The 20,680-nt window shown below is 56.1% G+C and overlaps 10 protein-coding genes across 10 annotated transcripts; 4 read left to right on the top strand and 6 right to left on the bottom strand.

Moving 5' to 3' along the window:
* Positions 1 to 176: 176 nt before the first annotated feature.
* CC84DRAFT_1164187 (chromate ion transporter-like protein) lies at positions 177 to 2,182 on the top strand. Its single transcript, XM_018178438.1, has 2 exons — positions 177 to 658; positions 735 to 2,182. The coding sequence occupies exons 1-2, from the start codon at positions 419 to 421 to the stop codon at positions 2,085 to 2,087; spliced, it is 1,593 nt and encodes a 530-aa protein (XP_018036084.1). The 5' UTR covers positions 177 to 418; the 3' UTR covers positions 2,088 to 2,182.
* CC84DRAFT_732399 (uncharacterized protein) lies at positions 2,161 to 3,058 on the bottom strand. Its single transcript, XM_018187213.1, has one exon. It carries the CDS (start codon positions 2,808 to 2,810, stop codon positions 2,235 to 2,237), a length of 576 nt encoding a protein of 191 aa, XP_018036083.1. The 5' UTR covers positions 2,811 to 3,058; the 3' UTR covers positions 2,161 to 2,234.
* A 401-nt stretch (positions 3,059 to 3,459) lies between these two features.
* CC84DRAFT_1164186 (cell cycle control protein) lies at positions 3,460 to 5,291 on the bottom strand. Its single transcript, XM_018178437.1, has one exon. The coding sequence runs from the start codon at positions 4,833 to 4,835 to the stop codon at positions 3,591 to 3,593; it is 1,245 nt and encodes a 414-aa protein (XP_018036082.1). The 5' UTR covers positions 4,836 to 5,291; the 3' UTR covers positions 3,460 to 3,590.
* A 141-nt stretch (positions 5,292 to 5,432) lies between these two features.
* Positions 5,433 to 7,670, top strand: CC84DRAFT_1091449 (choline dehydrogenase-like protein; the record flags this gene model as incomplete). The annotated part of the gene is made up of 5 exons (XM_018174401.1): positions 5,433 to 5,574; positions 5,730 to 5,938; positions 5,985 to 6,101; positions 6,240 to 7,574; positions 7,632 to 7,670. The coding sequence occupies 5 exons, from the start codon at positions 5,433 to 5,435 to the stop codon at positions 7,668 to 7,670; spliced, it is 1,842 nt and encodes a 613-aa protein (XP_018036081.1).
* Positions 7,671 to 7,818: 148 nt separating this feature from the next.
* CC84DRAFT_1145321 (short-chain dehydrogenase/reductase-like protein SDR) lies at positions 7,819 to 9,101 on the bottom strand. The gene is made up of 2 exons (XM_018176502.1): positions 8,797 to 9,101; positions 7,819 to 8,681 (listed from the first exon to the last, which is right to left on the bottom strand). The coding sequence occupies exons 1-2, from the start codon at positions 8,853 to 8,855 to the stop codon at positions 7,958 to 7,960; spliced, it is 783 nt and encodes a 260-aa protein (XP_018036080.1). The 5' UTR covers positions 8,856 to 9,101; the 3' UTR covers positions 7,819 to 7,957.
* Positions 9,102 to 9,112: 11 nt separating this feature from the next.
* Positions 9,113 to 11,617, bottom strand: CC84DRAFT_1259105 (uncharacterized protein). The gene is made up of 2 exons (XM_018184883.1): positions 10,134 to 11,617; positions 9,113 to 10,084 (listed from the first exon to the last, which is right to left on the bottom strand). Exons 1-2 carry the CDS (start codon positions 11,344 to 11,346, stop codon positions 9,285 to 9,287), a joined length of 2,013 nt encoding a protein of 670 aa, XP_018036079.1. The 5' UTR covers positions 11,347 to 11,617; the 3' UTR covers positions 9,113 to 9,284.
* A 58-nt stretch (positions 11,618 to 11,675) lies between these two features.
* Positions 11,676 to 13,838, top strand: CC84DRAFT_1119122 (peptide chain release factor eRF/aRF subunit 1). Its single transcript, XM_018175543.1, has 4 exons — positions 11,676 to 12,127; positions 12,178 to 12,227; positions 12,274 to 13,595; positions 13,648 to 13,838. Exons 1-3 carry the CDS (start codon positions 11,998 to 12,000, stop codon positions 13,405 to 13,407), a joined length of 1,314 nt encoding a protein of 437 aa, XP_018036078.1. The 5' UTR covers positions 11,676 to 11,997; the 3' UTR covers positions 13,408 to 13,595; positions 13,648 to 13,838.
* Positions 13,839 to 14,111: 273 nt separating this feature from the next.
* Positions 14,112 to 15,684, top strand: CC84DRAFT_1164181 (PDT-domain-containing protein). Its single transcript, XM_018178436.1, has 2 exons — positions 14,112 to 14,407; positions 14,644 to 15,684. The coding sequence occupies exons 1-2, from the start codon at positions 14,327 to 14,329 to the stop codon at positions 15,637 to 15,639; spliced, it is 1,077 nt and encodes a 358-aa protein (XP_018036077.1). The 5' UTR covers positions 14,112 to 14,326; the 3' UTR covers positions 15,640 to 15,684.
* A 355-nt stretch (positions 15,685 to 16,039) lies between these two features.
* CC84DRAFT_1092013 (uncharacterized protein) lies at positions 16,040 to 16,408 on the bottom strand (the record flags this gene model as incomplete). The annotated part of the gene is made up of 2 exons (XM_018174425.1): positions 16,040 to 16,206; positions 16,300 to 16,408. The coding sequence occupies 2 exons, from the start codon at positions 16,406 to 16,408 to the stop codon at positions 16,040 to 16,042; spliced, it is 276 nt and encodes a 91-aa protein (XP_018036076.1).
* A 528-nt stretch (positions 16,409 to 16,936) lies between these two features.
* Positions 16,937 to 19,632, bottom strand: CC84DRAFT_1186890 (uncharacterized protein; the record flags this gene model as incomplete). The annotated part of the gene is made up of 5 exons (XM_018180886.1): positions 16,937 to 16,984; positions 17,056 to 17,256; positions 17,352 to 17,586; positions 17,644 to 19,399; positions 19,527 to 19,632. 5 exons carry the CDS (start codon positions 19,630 to 19,632, stop codon positions 16,937 to 16,939), a joined length of 2,346 nt encoding a protein of 781 aa, XP_018036075.1.
* Positions 19,633 to 20,680: the final 1,048 nt, after the last annotated feature.

Raw genomic sequence — 20,680 nt, 5'->3', positions numbered from 1 at the left:
TCAAATCATCGATTCAATTTCCCTCTGCTCTGGGAGTCGTGTACCGTAATTTGGTAGCGCTCGGGTCAAGAGGCCAATCAAAAGGCCAATTCCACACACGCACCACCACGTCCACCGCCAATGTAGATTCTGTGTGGCTACCACAAAGCAAATCGCACTAGCCTCGCCCCTTGAAGTGAGGCCGAACATGGTTCTTTTTTCCTAGTACCGAGGCCTTGGCCACGATGTCGCAATGGTAGCGAGATGAGATGATTGGACATCAGCGTCTTGGAAGGTACAAGACCAGAGAACCATCCGTCACATCACATAACCTCAAATTTGACCTCCACCATCATCCATCGCGTTCAATCTCTGTTCAGGAGCTTCGACCCAACTGCGTGGACTCGGGAGGAGCGGTAGAGCGCCTGCGCTTCGCACAATGGTCCTCCACGCCACGCTTTCGTCCTTCCGACGCATGCGACAACTCGCATCGTCGTCATCCCAAACAACCGGCTCCAAGTCCTCAACCCTAGCATGGCGCCTCGCAGAAGTTGCAACACGGACGTGGGATCTCGGCTTCACAGCCTTTGGCGGCCCACCAGTGCATTTCCAGATCCTTTACCGTCGCTTCGTAGAAGGCCAGGGCCACTTCGGCGCAAAATGGATTGATGAGCAGACTGTGTGTATTCCCCTCTCTGTCGGCCCACAGTATCGACGAGTGGAATCCCACAGCACATGGCTAACCCCTCACCCAGTACCAAGAGCTCTTCGCAATCTGCCAAGCGCTCCCCGGCCCTGCGTCCACAAAGATGGTCTTCTGCATCGCACTGATGCACGCCGGCTTCATCCCGGCCATGCTAGCCTTCCTCCTCTGGAGTGTGCCTGGCGCCGCGGGCATGTACGCGCTCTCCCTCGGCGTACAGAAGATGCCTGATCGACTGCCTGCCATCGTGTATGCGCTTTTGAGCGGCATGAACGCCAGCACCGTAGGAATCATCGCATTAGCGGCCGTGCAGCTTGCCGAGAAGGCAATCAAAGACCGGTTGACGAGGATTTTGGTGATATTTGGGGCTTGTGCCGGATTGTGCTACAATGCGCTGTGGTATTTTCCTGTACTGATTGCAATTGGGGGGATTGCTACTGTTGTTTGGGATGGTTGGCTGAGGCAGAAAGTTGCGAAGGTGAAGGCGGATTATGCGGCGAGGAGGAGAAGGAGTAGAACTGAAGGCGGGGACGCGGAGGAGACGGCTGCGGTGCACGACATCCCTCTAGTGCAGCTTGAGCGCCCTGAAGCTGTGAAGCGTCGTCCGCAGGCTGCGTCCTCTGCTGATCGTATCCTGCCCGTCGAAGAAGCGGCAGGCCCAAGTCAAACCACAGAGCGCAGCAACACAGAGACGCGCGCGCTCACGCCCGTTGAATCTAACCGACCACACACCATCACCATCAAGCTCGGCCTCACTCTCACAGCGCTCTTCTTCGCCTCCTTCATCGCCATCATGGTGGTCCGCGGCACGCTCTCCTCCCGCGCCCTCGCTTACGACCTCTTCGCCAACATGTACCTCGCCGGCACCATCATCTTCGGCGGCGGGCCCGTCGTGATCCCGCTCCTGCGTTCCTACGTCGTTGAACCCGGTTGGGTCTCGCCGCGGAATTTCCTCCTCGGGCTCGCCATCATCCAGGCCTTTCCGGGCCCGAACTTCAACTTCTCCGTGTACCTCGGCGCCTTGACGCTCGCGTCTACTCGTATACCCACTGTCTTTGGTTCAATTTTGGCGTTCCTGGGTATCTTTACCCCGGGTCTCGTGTTCTCTGTCGGCGCACAGTCGATTTGGCAGGTTGCGCGGACGAAGGCGTGGGTATTGAGTTTGCTGAGGGGCATCAATGCTGCGGCCGTGGGCCTGGTCTTCACGGCCGTGTATCGGCTCTGGGAGATTGGGTATCTCACGGCGGAGAGTAGCAATGGGAAGAGCCTTGCCGAGGAGCCGTGGTGGGTAGTTATAGCTGCTGTGACGTACGCCGAGACTGCGTGGTTCAACGTTCCTCCTGCTGTAGCCATCATTTTTGGTGCGGTGCTGGGCATGGGCTGGTATGGTGCTGTTGGATCGTGATCGACTTGCGACAAGACATCGATTTGGAAATCCTAGGAACCCTGTTAGTGAGTTATTGCAGCAGGGAGTGAGGTTTGGATAGACAGACAGGCTTCGATCTTGTTTACGTAGTAGGAAGTGCGTTACTACAGCCTATACCATATTAAGCTACAAACCCTCAGATAATGTCAAACATCTGGTCCTGGATCTTGTCAGCAGCATGTAGTCTACGACTGCCTCGCCCTGCATGACTTTATCAATGTATATTTCGCCAGCCAGTCGGTATGCAGGTCCTGTTGGACGTAAGAGAAAGGGAACCCAGCCACCAGATAAAATATGACAAACATCACCAGCCCAAAGTGGAGCAGGTCCAGAACAGATCAATCCACATTCGGTCCTGAAAATCCTCTTCCTTTTCATATAGCCATCCTTGGACATAGACTTGTTGGAATTTCCCTCTCTAGCAGCTTCTTGAGCCGCGGACAACCCCTCTGGTAACAGACTACCTGGCCCCTTAGGTTTTCGCTTAGAACTTGCGGCTGAAAATTTCAAGCGCATGGCAGCAAAATCTTTCAAATACATCTCAACGTCGCGGTGACATCCACCGACTAGAGCCATACATACATCCTCCATCGCATCATTTGTTGAGGGTTTCATCCGCGTGCCCAATTCTATAGCAGCGGCGAGAGGCCATATCTTGAAGACAACACATGGTGCTCTGGAATCTTGAACTTCTCTGTGCATTCTGCAACTGTGTCGAACACAAATCCAAGCACCTGTAACACCTTTCCTGAATCCGTGAGCCGCAGCCGTCTGGGGAACCCAGCATGAGCGTCATGTTCACAGACATCGTCTGAATACACGCCGTTGCTTTGAGTTTCGACACCTCGGTTCCAAGTAGGGACCCATGACGGTCATTCGTTGCTGGAGAGGCTTTGGTCACAATGTCGTACTGCAGAAAGAACTCGCATATCCTGCGATTGTTGCAAGAGTGTGATTGCGAGTTCGTGAAATATCTTCAGATGACTCTTCTGGTAGTTCGGTTCTATGATCAAGTACCCCTCAGCGTGTGCACTAAGGTGTCCGAGTAGAGCGAAGACATAGTCTCGTAGGTCGGAGGCGAGTTAGTGGCGGGTAAAGTAGATCACGTCGAAGCCTGATACCGCGTACTATCGTCAGTGGGTGGAAAGAGACGGAAGCACGGAAGCGTTGATATGCCATAAGTACGATCACGGCGCCTGCTAGTTGAGCTGCGTCGCGCCTTCCACCCAAGAATTGAACCGCGTCCACATCCAGCCATCGCCTAGGCAGGAAATGCAAAGTCCCTTGCATGCAACGATAGAATATCGCCTAACGCCACCAGCAACAATCAATCTGGCCGTGCAAACAATGAATTATAAAGGGTATCATTTGATGTTGCGCCTTACGCCACCATGCTATCTGTGCCATACTATGCTACAGCGCCAATAAACTCCTTCTGATCGTCTTCAAGTGCAGCCAGACTCATCCCACACGGTGCGCAGCTCAATCGCTATCGTCGTCGCTGCCGTAGCCGACTAGTAGCCCCGAAGCCGCCGGAGCTGGCTTCTTCGCGCTGGTATTGGCGGTGTATCCCTTCAGCGCCGCGAGCGTCGAGCCAGAGAGGATGCCACTAATTTGTGGTGCGGGCGGCTCTTGCTGTGTTGGCATCGGGATCTCCTGCTCGTCTTGCGCGGTGTCGCCCTCGATCATCAGCAGTTCGTCCGGTGCACCAAGTTCCTTGGTCTGCTCCCACTCTGCCTTCTCCTTCGCGAACCACACCTCATCCGGCGCTTCGTAGCCTTGCAGGCCAAATGTGCCTTCGATCTTCCGCCTCTTCTTCGCCTCGCCGTTGTCGCGACCCTCGAGCTCAGCAACGTAGGCTGCGGGGAGCGCCTTGCGGATCGCCTCAGCGGCCTGTTCTTCGATTCGCCTCGCCTCTCTTTTCTGCGCCGCCGGGTTCGGGTCTGTGGTCGCCCATCGTACATTCAGGATCTCAGAGTGGTCGAGCGACTGGTGCGCCATCGCCTCCTTCGCAAACTGCGAGTTCGCCTCGTTCATGTAGGTCACAAAGGCCACGCCTCTCGCTGTCAACACGCGGACGCGCTCAACCTGGCCCCACTCTTGGAAGTGTCGGGCGACAATTTCCTCGATATCGTCCGTGACGTGAATCCTGCCTATGTATAGCGTGCGGTTCTGCCGCTGGAAAGACCCCACACCGCCCATATCGTCGCGGTAGTCGCTGAACTTATCGCGGCCGAAGCAATCGACGTTGCTGGGGAACAAATCCGTAACGGTCGGCAGGCGGTGCAGGTATTCACAGTCGACGCCCTTGGGGCATATGCCGCGCGCGAAGAACAGGCAGAAGTAGCTCCCTGGTGTTTTGTCTGCTTTGGTGTATCCTGAATCTTTCGCGACGTTGCAGCGCCCTTGCGCAGCCGTCTGCGACAGGTACTTGTCCTCACGGTCGCCGCCGCTCCACTTATTGTACCAAATGTTGAAGATGGTACCCGTTGGCGGCGGGGCATCGGTTTTGAAAGTCGCTGCGTCTACCTGCGGCCGCGCTGGGCGACGCTTGCGACGAATGATCTTCTTGACGCGTTTTCCTTCGGCATTTGTAGTGATGATGACCTGATCAGTTGTAGAGGCGGGGACGAGTGACGTGGATGTGGAGGGCTCGTCGGCGGTGAGGGAGGGTTGCTCCTCTGCAGGTGGCGCCAGCGTGGGCGGAGGCGACTGTACTTCGGTCATGGTTCGGGGGCGTGGCGTGGTGTTGTTGCGGCGATGAGACAGACGATGGACGAACTTTTGGTGTTGCGCGCAGTAGCGGCGAGCTCGGGATTTCCTCGGCAGAAGGGGGCCGCTCAGATCGCAACGTGATTGGGCGGTGACGTTCAGGTTGAATGTGGCCCCACAACCGACGCTTTCCAAGACCTACCACATTGTGAAGTTCCGTCTTCATCCTCTGTTGAACGTACTTTTGCGTATTCGACTGATGTTCATTAATTGTGCACTTGCCATAGATGGGTTTGATGCAACCGGTCGACCCTGGATTGGCGGTGGCGATGCTGACTGCATCACCCATCGACGCAGTATTGTACCATATGCCGCTACACCTATACCTGACAGTGTAGGCAGCTCGACCGCACCTGTCCCACTTCGGCAGCTCGCGACTGGTGTAGAAGTTGACAGGGGCATTACGCCCCAATAGCCCGGGTAAATGAAAATCGAAGGCACATATGTAGTGCACCAGCCTACAAAACATTGCTCGCGGAAATCAAATCTCCTAGAACTGCGACGATTGACTTGTCTGGGAAGGATACGATCATTTCTAAACGTTCACCCACCATGTATTGCTTCAGGGAGATCCTCGCGTTCTTCGCATTCGCGACTCATACGTCTGCTCTCACTGACACATACGACTACATTATCGTTGGGGGCGGCTTGACTGGCCTCGTAGTCGCCAATCGTCTTTCAGAAGACAGTAACAGTAGGTGCAGTCTCTAGGAAGCTGCGTCTGGTGCGCACCTTTTGTACGCCCCAGCGTTGAAGATACTACGTTCCATCTGAACAATCCATCTCTCTTACACCCCGATTTGGTTCCCCCTGAGGTTCACCAGTCGCAGACATCTCTTACTTCGACAGGAACTGTGCTGGTGATCGAAAATGGATACATCGACTCCAGCCCAAATGTACAAGTCCCATACCTCGCCGGCGTGCTCAACAGCAATCCGCCACTATACCAATCGCTTGTCTCGGCGCCAGATCCACAGCTGGGGAATCGTACTTTCTCAGTCGCTGTAGGCAATGTGGTCGGTGGCGGGTCAATCGTTAATGGCATGATGCTCGATCGGGTAACCCTGACATCCTTTTCTCACGTATCAAGCTCAAGTGTGGCAGGGTTCCGATGCGGATTACAACGCATGGGAAGAATTGGGAAATGTGGGTTGGGGGTGGAAAGATCTCGCGCCGTTTTTCAAGAAGGTGTTTACGTTTACACCGCCGAGTGAGGAGACGGTGAGTATTTTGGTGCAGTGATGCATACAGTGCTGTTCAAAAGTTTAAGTACGATCAGCGGATTCATAACCCAGATTTCCAAACTTCTGACGTACCGTTGTGTTTCCAGTCTGCGTAAATTGGCTCACGGAGTATCAGACGAAAGCGATCGGTATAACCTACGATAAAACTGCCTACGGGAACGGCCCCGTTCAAGCGACGATCGCAAGCTTCCAGTACCCAGATTACAAGGGCATCTTCGATGCGTGGAAGAACGAAAGCGGCATATCGCTTCCCAAAGAAGGCTTTGCGAGCCCCCTCGGCGCATTTTGGGCGCCCAATACCATCGACAACGTCACTGGCGAGCGCTCAAATGCCAGAACGGCATACTACGAACCCGTCAAGGCGCGGCCGAACCTCAAGCTTTTGGTTGGAACGCATGTAGATGAGATTCTGTTCAACATCAACTCAAACGGCGGAAGTCTGAGGGCGAACGGAGTGAAAATGACTGACAGAAACACATCCTCAACGACATCTGCCTGGGCATCGCGAGAAGTCATTCTCGCCGCCGGCGCCATATTCACCCCGCATCTCCTAATGGTCTCTGGCATCGGCCCAGCCAGCGACGTGGGAGCCGCAAACATCTCGGTTAAAGTCGATCTCCCCGCTGTGGGCGCGAACTTCCAAGACCACGTCCCAGCGTATATGACCTTCAATCTCTCTAACCTCGCCTTCCCAAATTACAGCACACTCGCAACAAATGCGTCCTTCAACGCATCAGCAGCACAAGAGTATGCAGACCACAAAACCGGGCCCTGGACCTTAAGTCGCGGCAACGCCCTCGCATTTCTCACACTACCACAACTTACTCCCTCATACTCCTCCCTCGCCGCTACGGCCTCCTCCCAGACGCCCACAGACTTCCTCCCAGAACGCTACGCTACCTCCAAACCACTGCAAGCAGGCTACCTCGCCCAACGCTCCATCCTTCTGAAGCAGTTTACAGGTGAGCAAGGCTACGCCGCTGCCGCAGGCGAATTGGCAATCCAGCCCAGCAACCGCGCAGCCGTAGCTCTGCAGAAGCCGCTCTCGCGCGGGACCATTACGCTGAATACGTCGAACCCGCACGGCTACCCAGTGGTGGCGTACAACTCCCTGCAGAACCCCGTCGACGCTGCCATCCTGACTGCACTGGTGCGGTTCAACCGGAAGCACTGGGCGTCGCCAGCGCTGTCGCGCTACGCACCCGTTGAGAACGTGCCTGGCGCTGAGTTTGTTAGTGATGAGCAGATTATGCGGGCGCTCAACGAGAAGGCGGCGGTTAGTTCGAGTTTTGCGCATCCGTCGGGCTCGTGTGCCATGCTGCCGCGGGATCTCGGGGGTTGTGTGAGCGATCAGCTGCTAGTTTACGGTGTGGATGGCTTGAGCATTGTGGATGCGAGCATTCTACCCATGATTCCGGCAACGCATTTGCAGGCGACCATGTATGCTGTGGTATGTATCTGTTTCGTGCATTGTTGAGATGGTGGGATCCATGCTGACTGTGAATAGGCGGAGAAGGCGGCGGATATTATCAAAAACAGAGGGTAGTGGGATTGGCATGGGAGAACCAAAGCTGTGAGCCTTGGTGTCGTATTGCTCCCTTGTCTCCCCCATAGTGGAAGGGACTCTGACTTTCGGCGAGGCTGACTGGGAGCGATGAACAAGGTACAATGGAGAAACTTGATCTATGTATTGCATGCGCCTCCGTACGGCATTTCAGTCCGCCTACGATTACTCCCACATCAATACGACTTCACCCCAGCTACACCTTACTCTTCTCAACCCCGCCTCCACCTATCGCACCATTAGCCCCCTTCATCCCCCTGGCTCCAACCTCACTTACTCAGCCCCGCCGGCGGCGGATCCGAGTTGCTTTTTACTCCCCCGTCAATCTCCACCACACTCCCGTTCATATACCTGCTCTCCTCACTCATCAAAAACGCCACCACATCCGCCACCTCCTCGGGCGTGCCCAGCCTGTGTAACGCATTCCCATTCACCATGCCCTCAATCGCGCTCCCGCCCTTGACAATGCCCGCATTCGTAGGCGTGTCGATGTACCCCGGACACACGACATTCGTCCTGATCCCGCGCGGCCCGAGCTCGAGCGCGATGCACTTGCTGAACCCGATGAGCCCGTACTTGGTGGTGCAGTAGACGGCCTGCTGCGCGGAGGGCCTCAGGCCGGAGATGGACGAGACGTTTACGAAGGTGGAGCCGCGCGTCAGATGCGGGATCGCGGCGCGTGTGACGTTGAAGACGCCTTTTAGATTGACGGAAACGAGTTTCTCCCAGTATTCGTCTGGCGTGGATTCGAGGGGGATCGAGGTCGGGTTTACGCCCGCGCAGTTGAAGACGTGGTCTACTTTGTGGAACTTCTTGAGCGTGTCTTCAAGGAAGGTCTGGACTTCTTTGACCGAGGAGACGTCGACGTCAGACAGCAGAGGCGGCGTGGGCGTGCCGACGCATAGTTTTGCTGTGGCTTCGAGATTGTCGTAGTTTATGTCGCAGAGGGCGAGCGTGCCGGAGAGGGAGGCGAGTTTCACGGCGGTGGCGCGGCTGTGGGCGATTGTCAGTTCGTGCATGCAGGCTTTAGGAGTGTGAGTGCATTGAAGTTCCGCGTGGGAAGGAGAAGTGTGCATGCAAGAGGTATGCAGGTGGAGGATTACCTTACCCTATTCCACTGCCGGCGCCTGTGATGAGGATGACCTTGTCCTTGAAATTGTACGACATGGTGGGCACAACAATGCAATCAGTTTAAGAGAAAGAAAGGGAGACGTGGAATTTTAAGACGAAGACACGCCTAGAAGGTGGTCCGACGCGTCGCGGGGTGTTTGTTTGCGTAAGTGGGGTTGAAGTGGGATGCGGAGGGGTGAGGTAGTGCATGACTCGCGCGAGCTCTTATCGTTTGTCACAACGACAATGAGACTTGACGTCCCACAGACGGCAGTCACAATTCGTTTAGACGAGTGCCTCTCGTTTCGAAGGCGAGTCTGAGTTGCAATGAGTAACATTGGTGGAACTAATATACCAAATGCGCGCTCCAACTGTACCAACGCCCTGCAATGCATGCATGATGGATATCCAAGCTACGTTTCCTTGACCAAATCAATCATCCACTGAACACAGCAGTACTCAAAACAATGGCAAGATATTCCTCCCTTACATGGCTTTACCCATCTCCTTGGGCATCGCTCCAATCAACTCCTTTGGCAGACACGCAAACACCGTACTCACGACCGCCATAATGGTGCTCACAATGATCAACACCCAGTTCATCACCTTCTCCGCCCTGCCAATCTCCTGCCCGAACAGCTTCAGGTGGAACATCAGCGGCAGGATGATGCAGATGGAGAAGCAGGCCACGCTGCCGAGCAGTGTCATGATGCGGTCGAACGACGGGAACACGATCGCGATGATGACGAACACGATGATAACGATCACCCGGAGGAAGAACTTGAACAGACCGCGGTTCATGCCAGACATGCCCGTCATGCTCGAACTTACTCCGAGCGAGCGGTTGTCAAGACCGAGCACGACCTCCAGCGTGCTAATGATCGGGCGGGCGTTCAGCGGGACTTTGGTAAGCGGCACGATGGCAATGCAGATGGCGATGAACACGGAGAGGGGAGCGGGGTACCCCGGCGTGATGAAGATGTTGGACGTGATTTCGTCGCGGACGTAGTCGCCGAACATGAGGATACCCGCGCAGGCCATGCCAGCGTCGAGCAGGAAGGTGAATATGTAAGTGATGTTGACGCCTTTACGGTACTTGTAAGGATGCCGCATGTCGCGGTAAATGTTGGGGAAGACGGAGTGGCCGCCCCAGGGGGACATGAGCAGGCCCATGGAGAGGGGGATGGTCATCCAGTTCTCCGGGAAGAGGTATTGGGTTGCGGGTTGGCGCAGGGAACCGGGTTGCTCGGGTTTGATGAGGCCGTCGACGACGACCGCGATGGTGACTAGAACTCTTGTTAGGTGGTGGGTTTTCCGAGACAGAGGGGCACTTACTTCCGAAGCAGGACATGACGCCGAGGATGGAGGTGAAAGAAAGCAACCGTAACGGGAGGAAAGCAAGCGGTACCAGTATGACACCACAGACAATCTTCCACGAGAAAGTTCCATATCCAGGCACAAGTGCATCCATGCTGTCTGCAAAGAGCACCACGAGAGCAACGCATGCGGCGAGCAGTTCGAGCGAGAAGAGAATGCTTGTGGCAATTCGGGCACTGTTGCCAAAAGAGACGTAGGCAAGATCCGCGAAGGTGATGAGCGAGCTGTCCACATCAAGGCACTTGGCGAGCAGCTTTGCAGTGTACTGCGTTGACACTGCCGAGAAGATCAAGAAGATGATGCCGACAACCCATCCGGAGTACTTGAATGCAAGTGGGAGGGTCAGTAGGCCGACTCCAATCAGCACGTTGACGCTGTTGAAGATGGTCTGCGGGAGGGTTGACTGGCCCACGACCACATTGATAACGTGCCCATCCTCTTCGATTTGCTTGACTAGCAGAGGCTCCCGTTGCTGCTCGGGCTCGGCGACGCCTTTCATCTGCTGCTCCGTGAACAGACGGCCGGCATGGCGCATGGACGACTCGTTGATGCGGGCCGAAAGGCTGCCATACGATGTTCCATAGCTCCCCCCAAAGGGCGACGACAGCGACGGTTCGATCTGGAATATGCTCTCTGACCTCTGGCTCCTCAGTCCGCCTAGACGCTGTCCTACGGGGGTCGAAAGCAGAGCCGATTCCTCGGTGGGTTCGCCGTGCTCGTCGTCTGCCACGGCATCGTCCGAGGAGCGTCTCCCGTCGGTCTCGAACGCTGCTCGCAGAAGTGAACGGTGGTCGGAAGGGGTGAGGCCGGCGCGTGGGAAGGCTGCGTCGTCGTCGGCGCCGTCGTCGCTCGAAACCCGGAAGGAAGGGCGCACGGGGGTGATTTCGAAGAAGCCGGCGGCTCGCTGCCACGAGCGGGCGAAGTTGTTGATGCTGTTGACGCCGCCCGCTTGGCCTATGGCATGGAGGCCCTGAGAAATCGAGGAGCCGCGCCGCCTCAGGCCTGGCAGTCGCCCCTCGAGGCCCGTGGCCGTGCTCTGCCCGCTCTCTCTGCGCTCGAGGTCTGCGCCGGCGCCCCAGCGCACGCGACTGGGAGTGCTGCCCGTCGAGTCGACGGAGCCGCGGTGCTCGTACTCATCCCAGGTCGACGGCTGCTTGCCGCGAATGTCCATTTGGGGCGCGTGTGCGGTTTCTGCACGCACAGAGCAGACTTAAAAGGGAGCGGAGCAGAAGGAGGGCGGCGTGCACAGCGTCTGTTATCAAATGGATCCTGGTCTGGGACGGGCACTACTGTCGCAGCGGGAGACTACGCGGTCGGATCAGGCTTGGTTGGGAACGCCCACAGCACTCGTCTGGACGCTGCAGCGCTGACCATGATTTATGCGCGTCCGGTGCCGGATCAGACCACGGCGCCGAGAGGGACAGAATCACGAGGAAGACTGAGATCCCCGCCTACATCACTGAGCGCATGCACGATCGCGCAGCAGGATGATAACGGCCGGCCGCAGCAGACGCGGGCCTGATTGGGCGCGCAGCCGAGCGCCCGCCGCCTGGAGCCCTGCCGCTGGTTGGCAAAAGGCAGCCGGCGGCCAGCGTCACCGCCCACGGACAAATAAATCCAGTCGCTGCCCAAGAGCCTGTCCGCCTCCCTCTTTTGCACTGCAACACCCCACAGCGCACTCTCGCTGCCTGGCTGCCTGTCCCAGACGCCCGCCCGCCGCCCGTCGGCTCCTCCGCTCTCGCGTGCCCCCGCCGAAAATTTGTGATCACAGCCCCGCCGCTGGACCCCGCCTGAACACGACTCTCGCTCTCCCACCGCAGCCATGTCGGCACCTCCCCAGGGACAGGGCGCTGACGCCGAGAAGAACATCGAGATATGGAAGGTCAAGAAGCTGATCAAGCGCCTCGAGGCCGCCCGTGGAAACGGCACGAGCATGATCTCGCTCATCATCCGTACGCCTGCCCCCCTCGCTTGGGCGAGTCGTTGCTGACCCTGTGTGCAGCGCCCAAGGACCAGGTTTCCCGCGCCGCAAAGATGCTGGCGGAAGAATTCGTACGTCCATGGTCTGCCCCCACCCCGTTCACGGCTGACAGCGCAGGGCACCGCGAGCAACATCAAGTCGCGCGTCAACCGCTTGTCCGTCCTCTCCGCCATTACCTCGACCCAGCAGCGCCTGAAGCTCTACTCCAAGGTCCCCCCGAACGGCCTGGTCATCTACTGCGGTGAAATCATCACCGCCGAGGGCAAGGAGCGCAAGATCAACATCGACTTCGAGCCCTTCAAGCCCATCAATACCTCGCTGTACCTCTGCGACAACAAATTTCATACCGAAGCGCTGAGCGAGCTGCTCGAGTCGGACCAAAAGTTTGGCTTCATCATCATGGACGGAAACGGCGCCCTCTTCGGCACGCTCTCTGGGAACACGCGCGACATTGTGCACAAGTTCTCCGTCGATCTTCCCAAGAAGCACGGCCGTGGTGGTCAGTCCGCCCTGCGTTTCGCCCGTCTGCGAGAGGAGAAGCGCCACAACTACGTCCGCAAGGTCGCCGAGCTGGCTGTGCAGAACTTCATCACCGCCGACAAGGTCAACGTCGCTGGCATCATCCTGGCCGGTAGCGCCGATTTCAAGAACGACCTGAACCAGTCCGACCTGTTCGACAACCGCCTGCAGTCCAAGGTCATCAAGGTAGTCGATGTGTCCTACGGAGGAGAGAACGGCTTCAACCAGGCCATTGAGCTGTCGTCGGAGACTCTCGGCAACGTCAAGTTCATCCAGGAGAAGAAGCTCATCAACCGCTACTTCGACGAGATCTCGCAAGACTCGGGCAAGGTGTGCTACGGTATCGACGATACGTTGAAGGCGCTCGAGGCTGGTGCTGCCGAGACTTTGATTGTATACGAGAACTTGGAAATGACCCGCTGGCAGCTAAAGAGCTCCGAGGGCTCGGAAATCATCCTCCACACCACCAAGGCCCAGGAAGCGGACCGCTCCCTGTTTATGGACAAGGAGACTGGTCAGGAAATGGAGGTCATCGACCAGATGTCGTTCCTGGAATGGCTCGCTGAGAAGTACCGCGACTTTGGTGCCAACCTCGAGTTCGTCTCGGACCGTTCTTCCGAGGGCAACCAGTTCGTCAAGGGCTTTGGTGGCATCGGCGCCATCATGCGTTACAAGCTCAACTTTGAGCAGCTCGCCGAGTACGACGACGAAGACGAATTCTACGATGATTGACGGTTGTGCGCCCTCGCTGACCGCGAGGCAGAGGCCCCACTCCACGCGTCGAGTGAAGGAACGCCGCCTGCCCGCACCCAAGGTCAACCAGACGCGTCCAGGAAGTTCGTGCAGGCCCTGGAGCAGACGACATGTCGCCTCTCCCGGTTGTAAACGTGTTGAAGGAATGCGGACGGAGTGTTTGTAAAGTGAGTTGGCCAGATTCCAAATCCCTTGCGCAGCTCAGCTAACAACGTCCAGACTGATGGTCTACCCATTCTTATTGACAACCCACGCTCACTTCCACGGAGAGGCAGCCGATCGCTACAGAGAAGCTATCTACACCTCCGCCGATGCGCAAGTGCCCACTCTCTATGAGAATATCTGAGCGGGCCAGCAACGATCAGGGGCGATCAGGCAATGGGTCATCTGCTTTTGCGGGCGTTTCGTAGGCAGCCCTGAAGAAGGGATAGATTAGTATTTTGTGTGCTCAGCTAGTCTGTCGTTTACTATTCGGCTGAATCAAATTGAATTGCGCTTCCATGACTTCCAATGTCAATCGTGAAATGTGTGCTAGGAGCGGCTCAACCGACGCAGCCAATGAATGAAACAACCGCACGGTGGATCGTCTGCAACAATAGTACATCATCCTGCCATCCAACCCCAAAAGTGCAGCACAATTAATGCCGTAAGATTTAGTGCGGGGTTCCCCTCCAAACCGCAAGCCCCACCTTACCCAATGCCATCTCCAGAGACCCGACCGCGTTGACAATTGCTAGCAATTTGCACAATGTGGACTTCATCGCTCCAGCACGCCCTTCCCGTGACATGAGCAAAGTACGCAATGCGTGCCGATCGAATTACCGACTTCCGATCTTCGCTCGCGCCTTGAATTGAACATCAATCCATCACGCCCGGTAGCGACGACATCACAAACACCATGTCTGAAGAGTCGGGAGAGAAGGGAGCGCAGAAGCCAGTCGTGACGTTTCTGGGGCCTGTCGCGAGCTATACACACCAGGTAGGTCGCTCCGACAGCATGCGCGCCGGCACCGGGAGTGCGCGGTGGGTGTCCGAATTGGGAAAAATTCTGGAAGACATGCATGCCTGTGTATGATGCACGGGGGCGTGGGCACGTCACGTTGCTCCGCCGTTCAATCCTTTTTTGACGAGCAACTACTCCTCGACGTCTCCTTGCCCGCGCAGGATCGCAATGCCGTCCTCGCTGTCGACCTACCCGTGCTGACCTCCCACCAGGCCACGCTCTCCGCCTTCCCCAACTCCACCCACACCCTCACTCCCACCACCACCATCGAAGACGTCTTCGCCTCCGTCCAATCCGGCGCCGCAGCTCGCGGCGTCGTCCCCTTTGAGAACTCCTCCAACGGCTCTGTAGTCTTCACCCTCGACCTCTTCGCCGACGTTCAGGCCAAGTACCCCGACATCGTCGTCTGCGCGGAGTCCTACGTGCCCGTGCAGCACTGTCTGCTTGGGCATGCTAGGTCTGATCAGCAGCATGCCACGTCGTTATCTAGTCCCGGGAATGCTGGCGGCGCAGGGAGGCGCGCTGGCACAGGCGTAATCCCTTCCCCGCTCTCCTCCGGCGCCGTAACACCCACTCCCTCCATCCCCAACCCCACCAAACCCACCGCCCGCCCCCTCTCCGACCTCTCCCGCATCACCAAGCTGTACTCGCACCCGCAAGCCTGGGGCCAGTGCAAAGTCTTCCTCAACACGTACCTCAAGGGCGTCGAGCGGCAGGACGTGTCGTCGACGAGCCGCGCGGCGCAGATAGTCGCTGAGGATGAGAGCGGCGAGAGCGCGGCGGTGAGCAGTGCGTTTGCGGCGGAGGTGTGCGGGTTGGGGGTGCTGGCGAGGGGGATTGAGGATAGGGTGGACAACACGACGAGGTTTTTGGTCATCAAGCGACGAGGGGACGGGCGTGCGGATGGGAAAGATGGAGCCGACGGCGAGTGGAAAACGCTCGTCAGCTTCACCGTCGACCATGCGAATCCCGGGTCGCTGGCGCACTCGCTGGCCGTGTTTGAGAAGTACGAGCTCAACCTCACGTCCATCAATACGCGGCCTTCGGGCGTGGAGAACTGGAACTACATCTTCTTTGTGGAGCTCAAAGGGAGGAGGGAAGAGGGGACGTTGGACGGCCCGGTCAACGAGGCGCTGAGGGAGCTCGACCCTGTGTGCAGATCGTGGCGCTGGCTGGGCAGCTGGGAGTCTAGACTTCCGCAACGATAGAAAAGTATTCCTTCAATCAATACATCGAGCATACCGCCATGTGCACATGTGCATGATCGGGAGTTGGGATAATCTGATTTACCCCGAGAGCAAGCGGTGCGCGATTCGTGGGGCGTATGGTACGGTTAAGTGGACGCAGGGTACGAGACAACGCAGACGTCAACACGCGAGCGAAGCCAGGAGGCGGCGCAAAATGACAGCATCATATTCGTACACTGCACCACCACCGTTCCGATATCCATACATCCAGCCGTCCAGCCGTCATCCATCCAACGGGTTCATCTCTAGTCAACCCGCCATCAGGGGTCCTTTTACTGTACACTTCACTGCCTTCCCCGACGTGTCTATATCGTACACCCCCTCCCTCCCCCACCAGGATTCCTGCCCTCAGAAGGGAAATCTACCCCCTCAACCTCTCCAGCTCCCTCAACACCACCAAATTCGCATCCAAGAACCGATCCACGCACTGCCGCACACACGGCTCCTCGTATTTGTCCAGTTTCCCGTTCTTGACGCCGCCGGCGGGGATGCATTTCTTGAAGCAGACGTCGGTCAGACTGTGGATAGCTATTTGTCACAACCAGGTTAGCCTTCGGTCTCGTGCACCAGGGCGCCTAGCGTGGGGCGGGATGGGGAGGAGAAAGGGGGAGGGATGGTTACATGACTGGATCCTGGCCTTCTGGCTCTCGTTGACGACAAATTGCTGCAGCTCCTGCTTGTCGCGGTCGGACAGCTTGGAGACGTCGACGTTGGCGAGGGGGCCGGACATGTCCATGGTGGGCGTTTGGAATTGCGCGTAGTAGGATGCCAGGATGTGGGGTGTGCGATTGCGGTTCGAGGCGGTTCGACGAGGCGGTGTTCGTGGGTGGTGATGATGTCGTGCGGTTTGGCGATGCGCGCAACTTTTTGGGTTGGGCGCCGTGGATGTCGGAGGTTTGGCGTGGATGCGCCGATGGCGCTGGATTAGTCAGCGGTGGGGGCGTGAGGCTGAGAGCAAGCACACAACTGACGCTGGACCTTGTTCTGTACCAAACCTCACGAGATTGATTCAACCCGGAGGAAGCTCTGGGTTGCGTATCGTAGCTCGCAAAATCATAATGAGGGCGTGTAGGAAGGTCCGGGGATTCTTGATATTGCGCGTCGTTTACTTGAGCTCTTTGGGGCGCGGGGATTATGCTGTTGTTGGTGCTTGCATACGACGAGCAACAGGCGGCGAGAAGGATACGATGGCAGTATGTGCAATGACGCGACAAGGTGAGCTTCATGAACATGTACAAGAGACACGTGCTACTTTATACTATGCTGTTCTACCAATCAGAGCGAGAGTCATAAACGTACATCTTCCCTCAGAGCAAGGCACGCAAGCGCTGTAAGTCATTAGTCCCATATCAAAAACACTGCGGTGGGCAAACATACCTGCAGCGCCCCCAGGCTATCATCAGCCTGTCCGCCGTCGTGGCCGGATAACAGCACGCCGGCAAGGTTCTTCTTCGATTCCTGAACCTCCATGACGCGTTTCTCGAAAGAGCCTTGGACGTAGAACCGCACGGTAGTCACGGGGCGTGTTTGGCCGATGCGATGGATACGTGCGAGTGCTTGTTCTTCAATTGTGGGGTTCTGGAAGGAAGTGATTAGCACGGGTCTGAGATTTGGCATGTGCTGACGAAGGCTGAAGCTACGGGAATCAAAGTTCCAAGGAACTGTTAACATACCCAGTGAGGCTCCATGAGGTAAGCCCGCGATGCTTCAGTCAATGTAAGACCGACTGCTCCGCACGACAGTGTCAAGAGCATAATGCGAACATTGGGGTCGGTCTTGAAGCGGTTGAGAACGACTTGGCGCTGCGTCTGTGGCACTTTTCCATCGAAACGAACGCATGAGATATTGTGTTGGTTCAAGCCGCTTTCTATAACGTCTAGTGTAAGGCGCCACGTTGAAAATACGATGCTAATGAATGTGGTCAGTCAGGAAGGCAATGAGGGTGGTGTTCGTAGTAATGCTCACCTCTTGACGTCCGACGGCTGCTTTTGCAGATCATCTATGAGTGCCTTTACCTTTGAAGGTGGTTCGGTGAGAATTTCCCGGGGTGAGGACCCAAGATGGCCAGGTGTCTCTTCTAATGCCGCATCAAAGATCGATACGCGGGCGACAGGACATCTAGGCGTATGTCCACAGACCATCTTCTGCTTTGCAGAGCGCAGCCGACGTGCGCAATTTGGACAAGCATACTTCAAGCACTGAGAGAATAGCGGAGCTTCTTGGGCAACATCGTCCATATACGTTCCAGTGAGATCAAGCGCGGATGTGCATTGAGAGCATATGATGGGTTCCATCTCACGCTGAGTGTTGAACGTCTCTTGTGCTACAATCGACCAGTCTAGACTTTCATGAGACGGCTTCTTCTCGTGCCGACTCTGATAGTGCAGACCGAGATCGCAGACTAATCGCATGCTTTCGAGCTGCTGGAGGACGTTGACGTAGACCCCGGAAGTTGAGATCTCCAGCTCATGTTGAAGAGCATCGTCGATTCTGCGGATAGTTTGCTGGCGGATGGTATCATACAGTACCTTCTCCGCAGGACTGAACTCAACCGCACAAATTTGGTCGTGGCGTGGCGGGAGATCAATGGTGTGTTTTGCGCGGCGCAGAACGAGGCATCTCGCCACTCTTTTGAGCCTTTGGACTGCCTCTGCGTCCTCGCCTGACTTCCACAACCTGGAAATGTCTCTGTCGAAGTGTTTTGGCTCGTCGTATGGAAACGCTCGTATGAACTTCAAAAGAGCTGCAAGGTCATTCAGGCTGTTCTGAATCGGTGTGCCGGTAACAGCCCATCTCGATACTGCATCAAGGTCGCAGATAGCACGAGCCATGCGAGCCTTGAGGTTGCGTACGATGTGAGCTTCATCTAGGACTACTCTTCTCCACCTGACGGAAAAGACGATATGATCACCTTTCCCCTTCGCTGCTTGCCAGTCTGCTGATAATGTGTGGTATGTGGTAAGCACTACGTTCCTGGAGTCGATATCCGATAGTGTATTTAGTCGGGACTTTCCATGATGTCGACAAAACCTCAGCCCATTTGTCTTCACGTGATCTCTTAACTGTTCTTCCCACGTACCAAGCAACGGTTGTGGTACAACAATCAACGTGGCCTGAACCATCGGCTTGCTGTCATGGCCGAACGAAAGGTCCATCGGGTCGACATTTTTGTGATCCAAGTCGCTTGCGGCCAAAGCAATCATGGTGAGTGTTTTGCCAAGGCCCATTGGATCTGCAATTATACCCCCAGAAAATTGCTGAGGTGGATCTTGTTGATGCGTGTTAGAGATCCGGTTAATGAAATATCGACCTTGTGTAGAGTCAGATATCTCCCAAATATCATAGGTATGGGTCCCGAGAGCCCAGCCTTGCTCGCGCTGTTGCATGAATGTTAGAGCTTGTCTCTGATGCTTGTGCAGATGAGCTTGTATAACTGATGGCGTCGGGGCCTCCTCGAGGTCGTTCTGGCCATTGAGCAAATCGAGCAAATCCGGGCGTGAAGTAATGTCCTGCATGTAACCGAGTCCAATCTTACGAGAAGTGACCTCAGAAAGTGTGGGACAGGTTTCGAGATCCCCGGAAGCAAGTTTGTGTGGGTTGCAATATTTCACGTCCAAATGACAGGTTCGGGGATCTTGTAAATACACATCATATTCCTGGAACCACAGACCGATGGACGCGAATAGCTCCCAAGGCCCGAAGACGGTGATCTCTAGGGTACCTAAGGTTCGGTTGCACAAGTCAGTTTGAGTCAAGACAGGATGGTAATTGTTTCCCCGCCGAAGGAGAAGAAGATTCTTTCCCCTTCAATACAGAGACCTCCAACTCGTACCTAAAGGATTGCTTACACGACGTCTGTGCACCAAAGTCCGTGCGTTTTGGCGCCGAGTCGATATTCACGGTGCATGTCGTATGAAGTTGCAGCGTCTTTTCGTCCAGAAGGCCCTGCACCATTTGCCCATGGTGAGAGGAAATAATGCCTCGGGTTAACGGATTGGATGACGTGAAGTGCTCGGAAGATTTCAAGTCGACTAGAAATGGTGTTGCGTTCGACAACCTTCCGTCGCATTTGGCTTCGAGGGCGACTATCTAGTATTGATCAGCTCTCCATATGCCTCCAACTTGTGACAATGAAGTCCGAGATCCAGCAGACACCTGTTCGCCTAGCTTTCGGCTGTTGCTTGCACTTCAGACCCGAGCAAAGCAGGTGGGTACTGTACGGGTTTTACTTCGTAGATTTTAAAGGCACTCACCATCCCGTAACATACTAGCACATCTGTCTCTGCTGGCGGCGATGGTGCAACGTTCAGATCCGATTCGCTATGCTCGAACTCGTTCCCAATATCACCATAGGTATGCTGTGGATGCGAGGCATCACTGCTGGGCCATTGCAATGGCACTGGCAGTGTCACAATGTGATTCGGGTCAAGGCTGCTGAAGTTGTGTTCCTGTGAGTGGGTGTGAAAGATGGGAGGCTGTTGATAATAATCCAAATGCTGATTCGGCGCGTGGATCTGGTAGAAGTTTTGCACGCCCCAATGATCCGGGTTCCAGTGAGGAGCCTCAAGAATGTTTTCGGACTGACCTGTGTTCGCTGGCTGCGAACAGTGGAGGGGTTGCTCGTTCGGACTTAAGCGACGCCGCTTGGCGTAAGGTTGCTGGTCAATCTGAGGAGGGGCCCAGAAGTACCTGGCCGCGCCCGCAGACCCAGAGATGCTGTCCATCTCGAATAGTTTGAGCACGCGATATGAGTTCTAGAGAATCAGGAGAAGGCTGGGCTGCTAAGATCTGGAGCTGCGTGGCGACGTCGCCCTGTGGGGGCTGAGCCCTCAGCCACTGCGAGCGTGTCGCCCAACGGCATTTCTTCGAACATCGTCATTGCCTCACCATCCGCACAGCCTGGCTCAAAAAAACCATGTTCCCAACGAACACGTATACGCTCTCTTGATACCCTCCGGGCTTGACTTGCACCCTTCATATCGAGGATTCGAACCCGACGCGA

The sequence above is a fragment of the Paraphaeosphaeria sporulosa genome (genome assembly GCF_001642045.1).
Source record: "Paraphaeosphaeria sporulosa strain AP3s5-JAC2a unplaced genomic scaffold CC84scaffold_5, whole genome shotgun sequence".
In the NCBI taxonomy this organism is placed as follows: Eukaryota; Fungi; Ascomycota; class Dothideomycetes; order Pleosporales; family Didymosphaeriaceae; genus Paraphaeosphaeria; species Paraphaeosphaeria sporulosa.
This window is presented reverse-complemented; position numbering and strand designations above follow the sequence as displayed.

What these genes read in the sequence shown, in the direction of transcription:
- CC84DRAFT_1145321 (XM_018176502.1), bottom strand. Translation starts at nt 8,855, where the DNA reads ATGTCGTACAATTTCAAGGACAAGGTCATCCTCATCACAGGCGCCGGC. An exon ending in GGCGCCGGCAGTGGAATAGG is followed by an intron (nt 8,682 to 8,796) that starts GTAAGGTAATCC and finishes AATCGCCCACAG; the next exon opens with CCGCGCCACCGCCGTGAAAC.
- CC84DRAFT_1259105 (XM_018184883.1), bottom strand. Translation starts at nt 11,346, where the DNA reads ATGGACATTCGCGGCAAGCAGCCGTCGACCTGGGATGAGTACGAGCAC. An exon ending in CGTCATGTCCTGCTTCGGAA is followed by an intron (nt 10,085 to 10,133) that starts GTAAGTGCCCCT and finishes CAAGAGTTCTAG; the next exon opens with TCACCATCGCGGTCGTCGTC.
- CC84DRAFT_1119122 (XM_018175543.1), top strand. Translation starts at nt 11,998, where the DNA reads ATGTCGGCACCTCCCCAGGGACAGGGCGCTGACGCCGAGAAGAACATC. An exon ending in CATGATCTCGCTCATCATCC is followed by an intron (nt 12,128 to 12,177) that starts GTACGCCTGCCC and finishes CCCTGTGTGCAG; the next exon opens with CGCCCAAGGACCAGGTTTCC. An exon ending in AGATGCTGGCGGAAGAATTC is followed by an intron (nt 12,228 to 12,273) that starts GTACGTCCATGG and finishes CTGACAGCGCAG; the next exon opens with GGCACCGCGAGCAACATCAA.
- CC84DRAFT_1164181 (XM_018178436.1), top strand. Translation starts at nt 14,327, where the DNA reads ATGTCTGAAGAGTCGGGAGAGAAGGGAGCGCAGAAGCCAGTCGTGACG. An exon ending in TCGCGAGCTATACACACCAG is followed by an intron (nt 14,408 to 14,643) that starts GTAGGTCGCTCC and finishes ACCTCCCACCAG; the next exon opens with GCCACGCTCTCCGCCTTCCC.
- CC84DRAFT_1164187 (XM_018178438.1), top strand. Translation starts at nt 419, where the DNA reads ATGGTCCTCCACGCCACGCTTTCGTCCTTCCGACGCATGCGACAACTC. An exon ending in AATGGATTGATGAGCAGACT is followed by an intron (nt 659 to 734) that starts GTGTGTATTCCC and finishes CCCCTCACCCAG; the next exon opens with TACCAAGAGCTCTTCGCAAT.
- CC84DRAFT_732399 (XM_018187213.1), bottom strand. Translation starts at nt 2,810, where the DNA reads ATGCACAGAGAAGTTCAAGATTCCAGAGCACCATGTGTTGTCTTCAAG.
- CC84DRAFT_1164186 (XM_018178437.1), bottom strand. Translation starts at nt 4,835, where the DNA reads ATGACCGAAGTACAGTCGCCTCCGCCCACGCTGGCGCCACCTGCAGAG.